We start from the raw sequence: 13,236 nt of genomic DNA, 5'->3' as shown, positions 1-13,236 counted from the left end.
AACCTTTAGTCAGGATTTTACATGTAGTTTTCTCAAAGGTTCCGTGGTACATTTTGTAGACCATGCCATTCCGTAGCCTTGCCAGACAATAAATAAACGTCAATAAGCATATCACATTTAAGTTGAGTATATTGCCAAATAAGATATTTGAGTATTTCAAATAAGGCATTATTATGGATGTTATTGTTGAATATTCTCGAGACTACATTAGAAGAAAATAATCACGTGTCAAGAAACATGTCTATGTGGTGTCTCTGAAAGGTGCACAACCAACCATATTAGTTCCTACACTATTTCCTCATTACAAAAGAATTAACAAGAAGTTGTACGTAACATTGTCTGACTCTTGCTAGAAGAGCACTTAGTGGCCCTCTCTTGAACGCAGCTCTCTCCAACCCATCGTTCCTACACCATTGTCTAATTAGAAATGCATTAAGGAGAGGTTGTAAAAGTGTGTACGTCTGACCCTCAGAAGAAGAGCTCTTATCAGCCCGCTCTTGAACGCAGCTCTCTCTGCTTCTCCTGACTGCAAGCCAGTCTGGTATTGATTTCTCATTGGCTGATTTGTTTAACGACCAAGAGGCGGTTGTTATTACCTTGTGAGGGAGTAAATTCTGCCTTAACTGCTGTTTGCTGCTTCGATTGGGCATTTTACTGTTTTACAATACCTGCATTTATTGGTTTGTGACTACAGAGAAGTACATTTCAATGCAGGCACTGTAGCTAAAAATAGTCCAGTTTTGAAAAATGGTAATACTCTACTTGATGTATGGACTGTATGAGGATATTGAAATATTAATCTCAGTTCACCCAAAACTAAAGTCTTGCGTAATGGGTCAGCTGCTCGATTAGATTCTTGGTCCAGAAATGTTAAGAGAAGAGATTAAGAGATGCTAGAATGAGGAGCAGAACCTGAACAAGGAGCTCCAACCTCTCTCTTTGAAAGTTACAGGCAAGTCTATGGGCCGAATGTCCCCTACCCTTCTGAAATTCGAAAGGTGCTTAACACCTGCGAAATCGTGATTTGTCCAAATAACCAGTGATGAAAAACACACTGATGCTCGTTTGCTATCGGTGGCCATAGTATAAAGACAGATCTACGGTAGACCATGTATGTCTACGTGGTCTGTTCACCAGAGATTATTGACAGATTGTTATTGTTCACGGTCATGATGCTTTCACAAACAAGTATGAAATAACTGTGGTAATTGACTGTTCCGCTCTTGTTGATTCAATATATAAACAAATTTTCATGTAATAACACAAAGCTAAATCAAATACATTCATGACAAATGGGTCAGCTGTAGCAAATCCATTTCCTTTGTACCTCTGCTTTGAATGTGATCTGCAATACTTTAAATAAATATTTAATCCGACATTTTCTTCCATTGACATGCTCCATTACTTCAAATAGCCTCCTTCCAAAACAGTCTGTGTGCTTGTGTGTGTGTGTTTGGGTTACAGGTTAGGGTTAAGGTTAGGGGTCAGGGAAATTAGGATTTTGAATGGAAATTAATTGTAGATCATGTTGTGCCTTTGGCTATGCCGGATTAAGTGATATGACATGCTATTCTATAAAATAATTTCTCCTTAATTAATATCACCTGATTGAGCTAATCATGTAAATGTAATTAACTAGATAGTCTGGCACCACAAAATAATATTTATAGAGCTGTTATCTTCTGAATAAACTCTTAAAGACCTAGTAATATTTTACATCAATAGCAGTCAATATCAATCGTCATCTTACTTCAGTCTCATCTGAAAGTTGTAAATTCTTGGTTATCTGCAAGAACCCTGGCTAACATTTTGAATCAGCAATACAAAATTGGGTTTAATAATTTATTTACTAAATACATAACTAATCACACAGAATTACACATACACATAATTAAATCATAACTTGATTACAAATGACGTCATAAAGGAAAACGGCCCTAGCGGGCGGAACAGATATGACAGCTTGTTACACAAAAGAAAAGGGTCTGGGTTGAGTGAAAGATCGGGAAGACTGAGGAACGAAGGGCGAAGCTGTGCTATCGTAAATACAGTATCTTATGCATTCTAAATTACCACCCATTTGGAAAAGGAAAATGAAATAAATATTTACTCTGAGCTGCGCTTCTGTAGGTTGGTGGTAGATGGAAGGCCGTGTTGCCCAACCGAGTCCTTTGAATAATGTTTCTGGTTGTCAATTGGATACGTTGTAGTAACGTCATTGTGTGGTAGACGGGATACTCTGTCGGTTCCTTCCTAACCTGCGTTTGCAGCTGCGATTGCTAACTCAACGGCTAGGAGGTATCACTTCTGTAGTGAATAAGAGTTCAAAGTTCATACCATTCGCAACTAAAGCTCACGCTGATGTTGGCTTCGTTCTGTAGTTATTATCTGAACCATTCTGACATCGGACCGTCGTCCTACATCCCCGGAACAGGAAGTTCTATTGTCGTCAAAGGCTTATATAGGAAGGGAGAGGAGGGCGTGTTTGAAAGGTTTTATAGCCCATGTCCCTTCACAGGGGTGGGCCACTGATTGAGCAGCCCTATCTTATGAAAACCCACATCTCACATTTTAGAAGCTAAAATCACATCTCATCCCATCACAAATAATTCCATATTCAAACATTTAAATTGAACAACAATTCCATGTGAATCCGATAACTCTGATGTGTAGACTTTCCACTGTAGAGTTTATGTCATCTTATCATTGATGAGAATGTCTCAGATGACAACCGAACTGACATCATTTTCATTAAGTACCACCGCATATGTTCAATTGTTCGGATTACCAGAATATAGTTCATTTCCCCCCACCTTCTGATGTTCCCAGAATCTCTATGTTAACCAAGGGTTTTGCAAATGTAACCTCAGTAGGGTAGAGAGAGGAAAAAGAGGGGAAGAGGTATTTATGACTGTCATAAACCTACCCGCCAGGCCAACGTCATGACAATCCCCATGAAGATAGAAGAACAAAACGTGTGTGTGTGTGTCTGTGTCTGATTGCCTCTGTATTGGTAAGGCCACAATATCCGTCAATGCGGGTGTCAGAATATGCATTTTCATCAAGGACCCCATGTTCCCTGGTCGTTCCTGTGTGGAGAAAGTCTTAACAGGTGAGGAAGCCAGGCAGTGGAGATGGGTGAGTTGGGGGTGAAAGGGGAGACAAACAGTTAGCTAGCCAGGGAGAGGAGGGAGACAGGGGGAGGTATACAAGGGGATTTGGCGTGGCCGTGTGGTGACAGGCAGTCTGTGTGCGGTGCTGGTTGGTGAGCTAGTAGGCACACACACACATTGGGAAACACCACACACACACACACACATACACACACACACACACATAGACGTTGGGTAACAGCACACTGAGGAAAGCTCTGTCAGCAGTGCTGGAGATGTGTGTCAGCCATGACCTTAGAGGATGACCACACAGATTAACAGACCAGGGCTGGACATGTTGCTGCAGTGTGTGTGTGTTTGTGTGTGTGTCTGTGTGAGTATGTGTTATACAGCTCCCCCACTGTGCAAGGATGGAGAAGAGTTGAATAATCTTTTGTGTTGTATTTGTTGTGTTATGATTGTATTAATAATACCCTGTCTGGCTAGATTGTAACACAGTATAATGTCTGAATACGTAGATAGTTGACAGGTTTAGCTTTGTTTTCAGCCATATTTCTATGGTTGTTATATTGATGTCTGATGTCAGCATGGTAATAGCTTTACCACCAAAGGTCAGCAAGTGCAAAAACATGTTAACTATCCTCTGGCTATACAGTACATGTGAAGCACTTGCAGTCTTCTTTCAACTTATATCAAGTATGATGTACCTGACCAGGAACAACTCTGGGCCCCAAAATATGTGTATCATAACCAGAGCCTGGAGTTTTTCCTGGTCAGGCCATTGTGGTCAGGAAAAAAAACGAATGTCCCTAATCATGAGCATTATCATGTCTCACACCTGTGGGACACATGTAAATGAATCTCATTAACGTAAGTAAACATCTACAGAAATTACTTTCCCAAAACAACAAATGAGCCAACCTTTTTCCAATGATGGTGGCTTCTGTCCCTCAGCCTGAGAGAGGGAGAGTAGATGTATTAAAAACACCACTGAGTTCATAGAATGGCCTGCTTATCTTCAACATGAGTCCTCCTCCTCTTCCTCATAATCCTCCTCTCCCTCCACCTCCTCTTCTTCATAATCCTCCTCAGTGTCCCCATCCGCTTCCTCCTCTTCTTCTCCCTCCTCCTCCTCCTCCTCAGTGTCCCCATCCGCTTCCTCCTCTTCTTCTCCCTCCTCCTCCTCCTCCTCAGTGTCCCCATCCGCTTCCTCCTCTTCTTCTCCCTCCTCCTCCTCCTCAGTGTCCCCATCCGCTTCCTCCTCGTCTTCTCCCTCCTCCTCCTCAGTGTCCCCATCTGCTTCCTCCTCTTCTTCTCCCTCCTCCTCCTCCTCCTCCTCCTCCTCAGTGTCCCCATCCGCTTCCTCCTCTTCTTCTCCCTCCTCCTCCTCCTCCTCCTCAGTGTCCCCATCCGCGTCCTCCTCTTCTTCTCCCTCCTCCTCCTCCTCCTCCTCAGTGTTCCCATCCGCTTCCTCCTCTTCCTCTCCATCCTCCTCCTCCACCTCCTCAGTGTCCCCATCTGCTTCCTCCTCCTCCTCTTCCTCTCCCTCCTCATCCTCAGTTTTCCCATCTGCTTCCTCCTCTCCCTCCACCCCTTCTTTCTCTTCCTCCTCCTCCTCCTCTTCATCAACCCCCTCTTCCTCATAATCCTCCTCCTCTCCCTCTCCCTCCACCCCCTCTTCCTCCTCTTCCTCCTCCTCAGTGTCCTCTTCATCCCCCCCCTCCTCTTCCTCATCAGTGTCCTCACTTTGTAAGGTGGGTTCTGTTTTTGATTTGAAAGTGTCTAAAACAGTAATCCTTTTTGGGTCCCAGACACAGGTCTCTTCTAAACCACTCTTCACCATGCCACAGTTAGGAGGAACCCAGGCTGAGTCGTAACCTTCGTCATGCCATGTCTTCTGCAAAGGGTGGCTTTGGCGATCTATTGTTTTCACCTTGCCCACATTGACTTTAACTCTGATGACAACCTTCTGGTGTTCAGTGAGGTCCAGGGGGTATCTACTAGCCTTCTCCAGGTCCCGGCATAGATACACACCCTGCCCCAACATGCCACGGTTGGACGGACAAAAACCTTTAGCCATGATTTTCTGTGCAGCCCACCAAGAGGTGCCGTGGTACATGATGTAGATTCTGCCATTCCGTGGCCCTGATAGACCCATTCTTCGTGCCCCAGCAGAAGTAGTAAAGTAATCTCTTCTCCACATGGTCATATCCTCCCCAATTTTAAGGAATTCCCTCCCTGACCACAAATAATTGTGTCAATGCACAATACTGCAGAACTGGACGAGTAAGAAAGAGGAAATTAGTCTGACTAGGTAATATAAATATATAGAAGGAAATAAACTACATTTTACCTACAGCATATCAAAACAGAGTATAAAACAGCTGCAATTTGAAAAGGTTAAGTTGGATAAAATACTCACAAAAAACGTCCAAGTTATATGGTTCTATATTAGTTAGTTCACTTAATGACAGATCGGTGTGGATCTCTGAAGGGTGACTCAGGTAAAAGTGATTCACCAGACAGATTACTTTACACCAAATAAAGTTGTTACTGGTACAGGGTATATAAATAGAAGTTATCTGTCTTCCTTTCGTTTTCAGTCATACAGGAAGTCACATGATGTCTCCTGGCCAAATAAGGTAAAAAGGGGCAGTTATTCTGTAATTAGAGTTTACGCCACCCCTTTCTCTCCCTCTCTCTCTCTCTCTCTCTCTCTCTCTCTCAAATGGCTGCCTGGTATTTGAATTCAGCACTAGACTCACCCTTCACTGGCTGTATCTGCCTACTGAAGAGACTGGCTTTATGGACAACCATAACTTGCACAAACCACTTTTTAAACTTTGTGTTTGTATTTTTAGTGAAAATGTAGTGTGATGTTTCTAATGATACAGGATGTACCATGTTTTTAAGTCATAAAGGAGGTTATAACAGAGTTGTTTTATCTGGGGAACAACACATATTGTAATCTTTGTATTTTTAACCAGAATTTAGGCCTTGTATTGTAACCAGGGTACAGAGCTTTTCAGTAGACTAAGGCCCAAGTGATGAACACTGTATAGTCCCTGTACTGTTCCAGCCAGGGTTGTGTTTCATTATGCAGCCAGCCCTGCGCACTGCGTCTCTTCATAAAGGAGGTGTCAAATGGCCTCTGCAGTAGCTACAGTACTATCCCGGGCCGCTATTGGTAACTGGTACAGGATCTCTGCAGACACTGCTACTGTGTGTGTGTGTGTGTGTGTGTGTGTGTGTGTGTGTGTGTGTGTGTGTGTGTGTGTGTGTGTGTGTGTGTGTGTGTGTGTGTGTGTGTGTGTGTGTGTGTGTGTGTGTGTGCGGGCGTGTGTGCGCACACCCAAAGTTAACGTTAGCAAGAGTTCAACTAGAATATAGAAGGCAAGTCACACTCTGTTCAATTCCAATTCCATATCATTTCAGCTCCACATGCGTGTCTGTTAGTGTTGATTCCAATCCCCTTTAACACCGACTCCTATCCTGCCACAGTGTCGTCTTAAAGTGCCCTTCAATGAGGAGCCCACAATGAGGTAACGTCTTAGAAAGAGAGTACTGCTAAGTCCTAATGGGGCCTGTTGTCCCCAGGAGCCACAGGAGAGATGGACAATACTCTACCCTCATATGGCTTTTAGACAGAATAGAAATATGCCTCTGAGATGAACAAAAGTCACCTTCCACAAGTCTCCCACACTGTATTAATCTCCCACACTGTATTTAAGATGATTATGTAAAGGGGGGTAATCTATCTTAATGGAACCGGGCAGATCACAGGAGCATTTGGGTTGGTGTTACCGTGGGAAAATAGGAGTGTGTGTGTGTGTGTGTGTGTGTGTGTGTGTGTGTGTGTGTGTGTGTGTGTGTGTGTGTGTGTGTGTGTGTGTGTGTGTGTGTGTGTGTGTGTACATGCATTTAGCAGTAATAGGCTGACACACGGTTTCTAATGACTGGCCTATACTGAGGAGCTGGCGCTGGAGCTTTCACATGACCCGATGGTATAACTGACTAGATTAATGTTGTTAGTCACTGTACAGTGGGTTGGAGAAGGACCAGAGGTTATAAGAGCTGGACAGTGGGTTGGAGAAGGACCACAGGTTATAAGAGCTGGACAGTGGGTTGGAGAAGGACCACAGGTTATAAGAGCTGGACAGTGGGTTGGAGAAGGACCACAGGTTATAAGAGCTGGACAGTGGGTTGGAGAAGGACCAGAGGTTATAAGAGCTGGACAGTGGGTTGGAGAAGGACCACAGGTTATAAGAGCTGGACAGTGGGTTGGAGAAGGACCACAGGTTATAAGAGCTGGACAGTGGGCTGGAGAAGGACCACAGGTTATAAGAGCTGGACAGTGGGTTGGAGAAGGACCAGAGGTTATAAGAGCTGGACAGTGGGTTGGAAGGACCAGGAGGTTATAAGAGCTGGACAGGGATTGTAGAAGGACCAGAGGTTATAAGAGCTGGACAGTGGGTTGGAGAAGGACCACAGGTTATAAGAGCTGGACAGTGGGTTGGAGAAGGACCACAGGTTATAAGAGCTGGACAGTGGGTTGGAGAAGGACCACAGGTTATAAGAGCTGGACAGTGGGCTGGAGAAGGACCACAGGTTATAAGAGCTGGACAGTGGGTTGGAGAAGGACCAGAGGTTATAAGAGCTGGACAGTGGGCTGGAGAAGGACCACAGGTTATAAGAGCTGGACAGTGGGCTGGAGAAGGACCAGAGGTTATAAGAGCTGGACAGTGGGTTGGAGAAGGACCAGAGGTTATAAGAGCTGGACAGTGGGTTGGAGAAGGACCACAGGTTATAAGAGCTGGACAGTGGGTTGGAGAAGGACCACAGGTTATAAGAGCTGGACAGTGGGCTGGAGAAGGACCACAGGTTATAAGAGCTGGACAGTGGGTTGGAGAAGGACCAGAGGTTATAAGAGCTGGACAGTGGGTTGGAGAAGGACCAGAGGTTATAAGAGCTGGACAGTGGGTTGGAGAAGGACCACAGCTTATAAGAGCTGGACAGTGGGTTGGAGATGGACCACAGGTTATAAGAGCTGGACAGTGGGTTGGAGATGGACCACAGGTTATAAGAGCTGGACAGTGGGTTGGAGAAGGACCACAGGTTATAAGAGCTGGACAGTGGGTTGGAGAAGGACCAGAGGTTATAAGAGCTGGACAGTGGGTTGGAGAAGGACCAGAGGTTATAAGAGCTGGACAGTGGGTTGGAGAAGGACCAGAGGTTATAAGAGCTGGACAGTGGGTTGGAGAAGGACCAGAGGTTATAAGAGCTGGACAGTGGGTTGGAGAAGGACCAGAGGTTATAAGAGCTGGACAGTGGGTTGGAGAAGGACCAGAGGTTATAAGAACTGGACAGTGGGTTGGAGAAGGACCAGAGGTTATAAGAGCTGGACAGTGGGTTGAAGAAAGACCAGAGGTTATAAGAGCTGGACAGTGGGCTGGAGAAGGACCACAGGTTATAAGAGCTGGACAGTGGGCTGGAGAAGGACCAGAGGTTATAAGAGCTGGACAGTGGGTTGGAGAAGGACCAGAGGTTATAAGAGCTGGACAGTGGGTTGGTGAAGGACCAGAGGTTATAAGAGCTGGACAGTGGGCTGGAGAAGGACCAGAGGTTATAAGAGCTGGACAGTGGGTTGGAGAAGGACCACAGGTTATAAGAGCTGGACAGTGGGCTGGAGAAGGACCAGAGGTTATAAGAGCTGGACAGTGGGTTGGAGAAGGACCAGAGGTTATAAGAGCTGGACAGTGGGTTGGAGAAGGACCAGAGGTTATAAGAGCTGGACAGTGGGTTGGAGAAGGACCAGAGGTTATAAGAGCTGGACAGTGGGCTGGAGAAGGACCAGAGGTTATAAGAGCTGGACAGTGGGCTGGAGAAGGACCACAGGTTATAAGAGCTGGACCGTGGGCTGGAGAAGGACCAGAGGTTATAAGAGCTGGACAGTGGGCTGGAGAAGGACCAGAGGTTATAAGAGCTGGACAGTGGGCTGGAGAAGGACCAGAGGTTATAAGAGCTGGACTGTGGGTTGGAGAAGGACCAGAGGTTATAAGAGCTGGACAGTGGGTTGGAGAAGGACCAGAGGTTATAAGAGCTGGACAGTGGGTTGGAGAAGGACCAGAGGTTATAAGAGCTGGACAGTGGGCTGGAGAAGGACCAGAGGTTATAAGAGCTGGACAGTGGGCTGGAGAAGGACCAGAGGTTATAAGAGCTGGACAGTGGGTTGGAGAAGTACCAGAGGTTATAAGAGCTGGACAGTGGGTTGGAGAAGGACCAGAGGTTATAAGAGCTGGACAGTGGGTTGGAGAAGTACCAGAGGTTATAAGAGCTGGACAGTGGGTTGGAGAAGTTTATAAGAGCTGGACAGTGGGTTGGAGAAGGACCAGAGGTTATAAGAGCTGGACAGTGGGTTGGAGAAGTACCAGAGGTTATAAGAGCTGGACAGTGGGTTGGAGAAGTACCAGAGGTTAGCAGAGTCGAAATTCTGTGCTGTGAGTGAGAGAATGTTTACTGTGTGGGTTGATGTGACATGAGGGAGAATTTAGTAGATGGAGGTATTTGTGTGATTGCTGGTATCAGAGATTTAGTGTGGAGATGTGAGATGTCCGTTGGAGTCTCAGGGTGTGAATATATACATGCCTGAGTACATGTGTGCCTGTGTCTACATGTGTGTCACTATCTGTGTGTCTTAACACACCTGGCCTGCAGGGTGGGAATCAGCAGGGGTGTTCCATGTTGTTCCTCTGATGTCACAGTCAGTCCCGCGCTGTGATGCTATTGCAGCAGCATTCTGCAGACAGGGCACTGATTGGACCAGCAGCCTCTCTCTCTCAGTACACTCCTTAGGGGCTGGATGGGCTGACACGCTCACTGTGCCTCAAGACTGTCCTCGGGACATTGTGTTCCCATTCGCAGATATTTATACACACACACACACACACACACGCACACTCACACAGCCACGCGCATATGGACACACACACACCTGCAGAAAGGCCCAATAGATAACTGCATGTATTGTCATGTATTAGTGGATTCTCTGCATCCTCTGGTGTCATTGATCTAAATTGCATGTGAGAGTGAAAGCCCATCTGTCTGGAAAATCTGAAATCTGAAAATAATCCCCTCTTGCACTGCTGTGGACACAAAATATCAATAGTTTGTCTGTGAGAAGAGCCAACGGTGCATTTAGCCTACACACACACACGCACACGCGCACACACGCATACACACACACACGCACACACGCACACACGCACACACACACACACACACACACACGCACACGCACACACACACACACACACTGTACTGTAGCTGATGTTTGGCAAGAGCATGAACACATGTTAGAAAACAGTTGATAACATATTAATTTCCTGCGGCACTAAGAAATAAGAATTCAATAAATAAATAACATTAACAGGAAAGCAAATACTAAACGGAACATTGTGTCTCATCTGTCCTCTCCTACTCCTGTTTAGCCATTAGCTTTGTTTCCCCCCTTTGTTTCCCCCCTCCTTTCCCTCCGTCCTTCCATCTCCCTGTTTTGGTTTGTTTGTTTGATTCATATAAAATGCATTGGTTTTGCATCCATAATTCTCATTAAAACCATCCAAGACCCAATATAATGACTCCCTACATTTGAAATGGCCGTCAATTATCGCTGCGGTAACCTCATTAGTGAATCCGATCACATGCACGTTGGGCCGGGCACTGTCTCAGAGGCGGTGTGTGTGTGTGTGTTTTTGTGTGTGTGTGTGTGTATGTGTTCCTCAGACAGAATGCTCCCCTAACGAGGAAAAAAGTGCAAAGTCATAGAGAGGACTCTCTCTCTCTCTCTCTACCTATCACACCCTCTATCCCTCGGTTTGCTGATGCTATGTCAGACAGCAGGGGCAATTTCTCCTCTTCATGTAGGAGGAAAGACAGATTGACTATGAATAAGGCATTTTACAGTGATTTAAATAGTTGATATTGATTTCAAGTGAATTAGCCATTGTTTAGCTATATAAGAGTTATATACTGTATGTGGTATTTTAGCTGGACAATACATTGTTAATCCCCTTCTTAATGTAGGTCATTAAGGTTAGTTTGAGGATGTGGGCTTTTATTGTGTTTAAAGCTTTTGCAAGCATCTGACAAATGTTCAGATATTCTCTCAAATCAGTATGACAAAGCTTAACTGGCGTTCATTTCACGACTGCATTGGAAGCGACATGACAAATACTGACACTCACTATCCTCTGGTTTATTGGGAGTAAGATCACAGCCAAAATACCAAATTAATTCAATCAATGTATTAATTACCAATCGAGAACCAGTGTCCAGTTACATTAGTCAGATGTCAGATGTTCGATGTCACTTCCTTTGCTGGCTGTCATCATTTTCCTGTCATTGGGGGTGTGTGTGTGTGTGTGTGTGTGTGTGTGTGTGTGTGTGTGTGTGTGTGTGTGTGTGTGTGTCAGTGGGGTGCAGTGATGGTTCCAGACAGCACTGCCACGTCCCGGTGCCTTAGGGGGCCATGTTCAGATGTTGGGCAGGATGGATGTTGGGGATGTTATCCTCGATTTAGACACCGCCGGGGTGTGGAGACTACAGCCTCTTCAGCATGCAGGTTAGAGATGCAGTGTATGAGAGGACACACACACTGCAAAGCATTTACACACACACACACACACACACACACACACAACCACACACACTTCCCCTCCGTCTTCCCTCACACCTCCTCAAATCAATATTGAGATTGGATTTGGCTACCCCCCCTCGCTCCTTGGTGGTTCCTTTGATTGGGCTTGGCAGACTGATGTGTTCGGAGGGGGGCGAGGGGAAGTGTGGGTGTGGGTGCGTGTTCTCCTCACACTCAACAAGAGCATACTTCTCTCTCTGAAAAGCCCACAAGTACTTCTATTCAAATACATATTAGTAGTGTTACTGTGGTAGGGGACTTAGACCGGCATCCATCCACAACAATACAAACATCCTTCAGCTACAAGGGTGTGTATCATGTGAGTTCTACTGAATATGACATATTGCAACCCAAGCTCTGCTCTGCTGGGATATCAGCCATACTAAAAACACTATGAAGGGACTTGTCATGAAATTCAGTTTTTTTGTCAAACACACTGAATTGTGCATATGGGTAAATCAAAACAGACCGATCACTTTGAGTTGTGAATTTGCAAACCTGCAGAACCGGTATTGAGAGATGTCTGTGTTCCTTTTAAGGCCAGCTCTCTGTTACTATTTGTCTCATAAGAGAGTTTACATAATACCCTCAACTTCCTATGTTTTTAACTTTCTGGGCCTGAACTTATTGCAGTGAGCCGTACTCGTTCAGGCACACCGTAGCGTTTCACGGCGGACACAAGCTTTTCTTATTGGACAAGGTCAGGTAGTCTCTCCCTGTTTCAATCTGTTTTCTTACATTTCCTGCCTAATGAACAACACCCTGATACCCTTCCCTACCATTGTGTGTAGCCGTGAGGCTAGTACATTAAAAATGCGTCCCAAATGGCACCATATACCCTACATAGTGCACTACTTTTGACCAGAGCCCTAAGGGACTAGGATTGCATTTGGGACGCAACCAATGACTTCAATGCTTCCCTTGACCTGTAAGCCGTTCGTTCGATTCCCATCTCCACTAATCACAACTGACGACACACGACTAGCCATTTCCCCTGCCGGCACCTGACAACAAGACATCTGTATACACGCATAAAACGACAGTACCGGTAATACATTCACCACTCCGTAACACCACGTCTGGGACTCTGTATGGGAGGGGTGTAGAGGGCCTGTTAACAGTGGGGATGATTTTTTACATTTAAAGAGGCTTGTTTTGCTATTTGAAACAACCGGGGTCTAGCCTCTTAGGAGAACATGATGAAGAGGTTTCCCACCTGGAAGGGTAGGTGATCTGTGGGTTCGCCACACAGACAGTTTATTGTCCCACATTTTATAAACCCCATAATGGTCAACTAGCTTTGTCATGGTATAACAACAGATTTAGATTGCTTGCGTTCCAATTAAATCGATATCTCTCATTAAATTAAATCCACGGCAATACGTGTTCTGCAGTAACCACTGCCACCATTGATCTGACGGTATGACA

At 45.3% G+C, this 13,236-nt stretch overlaps 1 protein-coding gene across 1 annotated transcript; it reads right to left on the bottom strand.

Annotated features, from left to right (window-relative positions):
* Positions 1-1,828: 1,828 nt before the first annotated feature.
* LOC135560166 (cilia- and flagella-associated protein 251-like) lies at positions 1,829-5,726 on the bottom strand. The gene has a single exon (XM_065001474.1). The coding sequence runs from the start codon at positions 5,320-5,322 to the stop codon at positions 4,132-4,134; it is 1,191 nt and encodes a 396-aa protein (XP_064857546.1). The 5' UTR covers positions 5,323-5,726; the 3' UTR covers positions 1,829-4,131.
* Positions 5,727-13,236: the final 7,510 nt, after the last annotated feature.

The sequence above is a fragment of the Oncorhynchus nerka genome, linkage group LG15 (assembly GCF_034236695.1).
Source record: "Oncorhynchus nerka isolate Pitt River linkage group LG15, Oner_Uvic_2.0, whole genome shotgun sequence".
NCBI lineage: Eukaryota > Metazoa > Chordata > Actinopteri > Salmoniformes > Salmonidae > Oncorhynchus > Oncorhynchus nerka.
The sequence above is the reverse complement of the archived record's forward strand: the minus strand, read 5'-3'. Positions and strand labels throughout refer to the sequence as shown.

What these genes read in the sequence shown, in the direction of transcription:
- LOC135560166 (XM_065001474.1), bottom strand. Translation starts at nt 5,322, where the DNA reads ATGACCATGTGGAGAAGAGATTACTTTACTACTTCTGCTGGGGCACGA.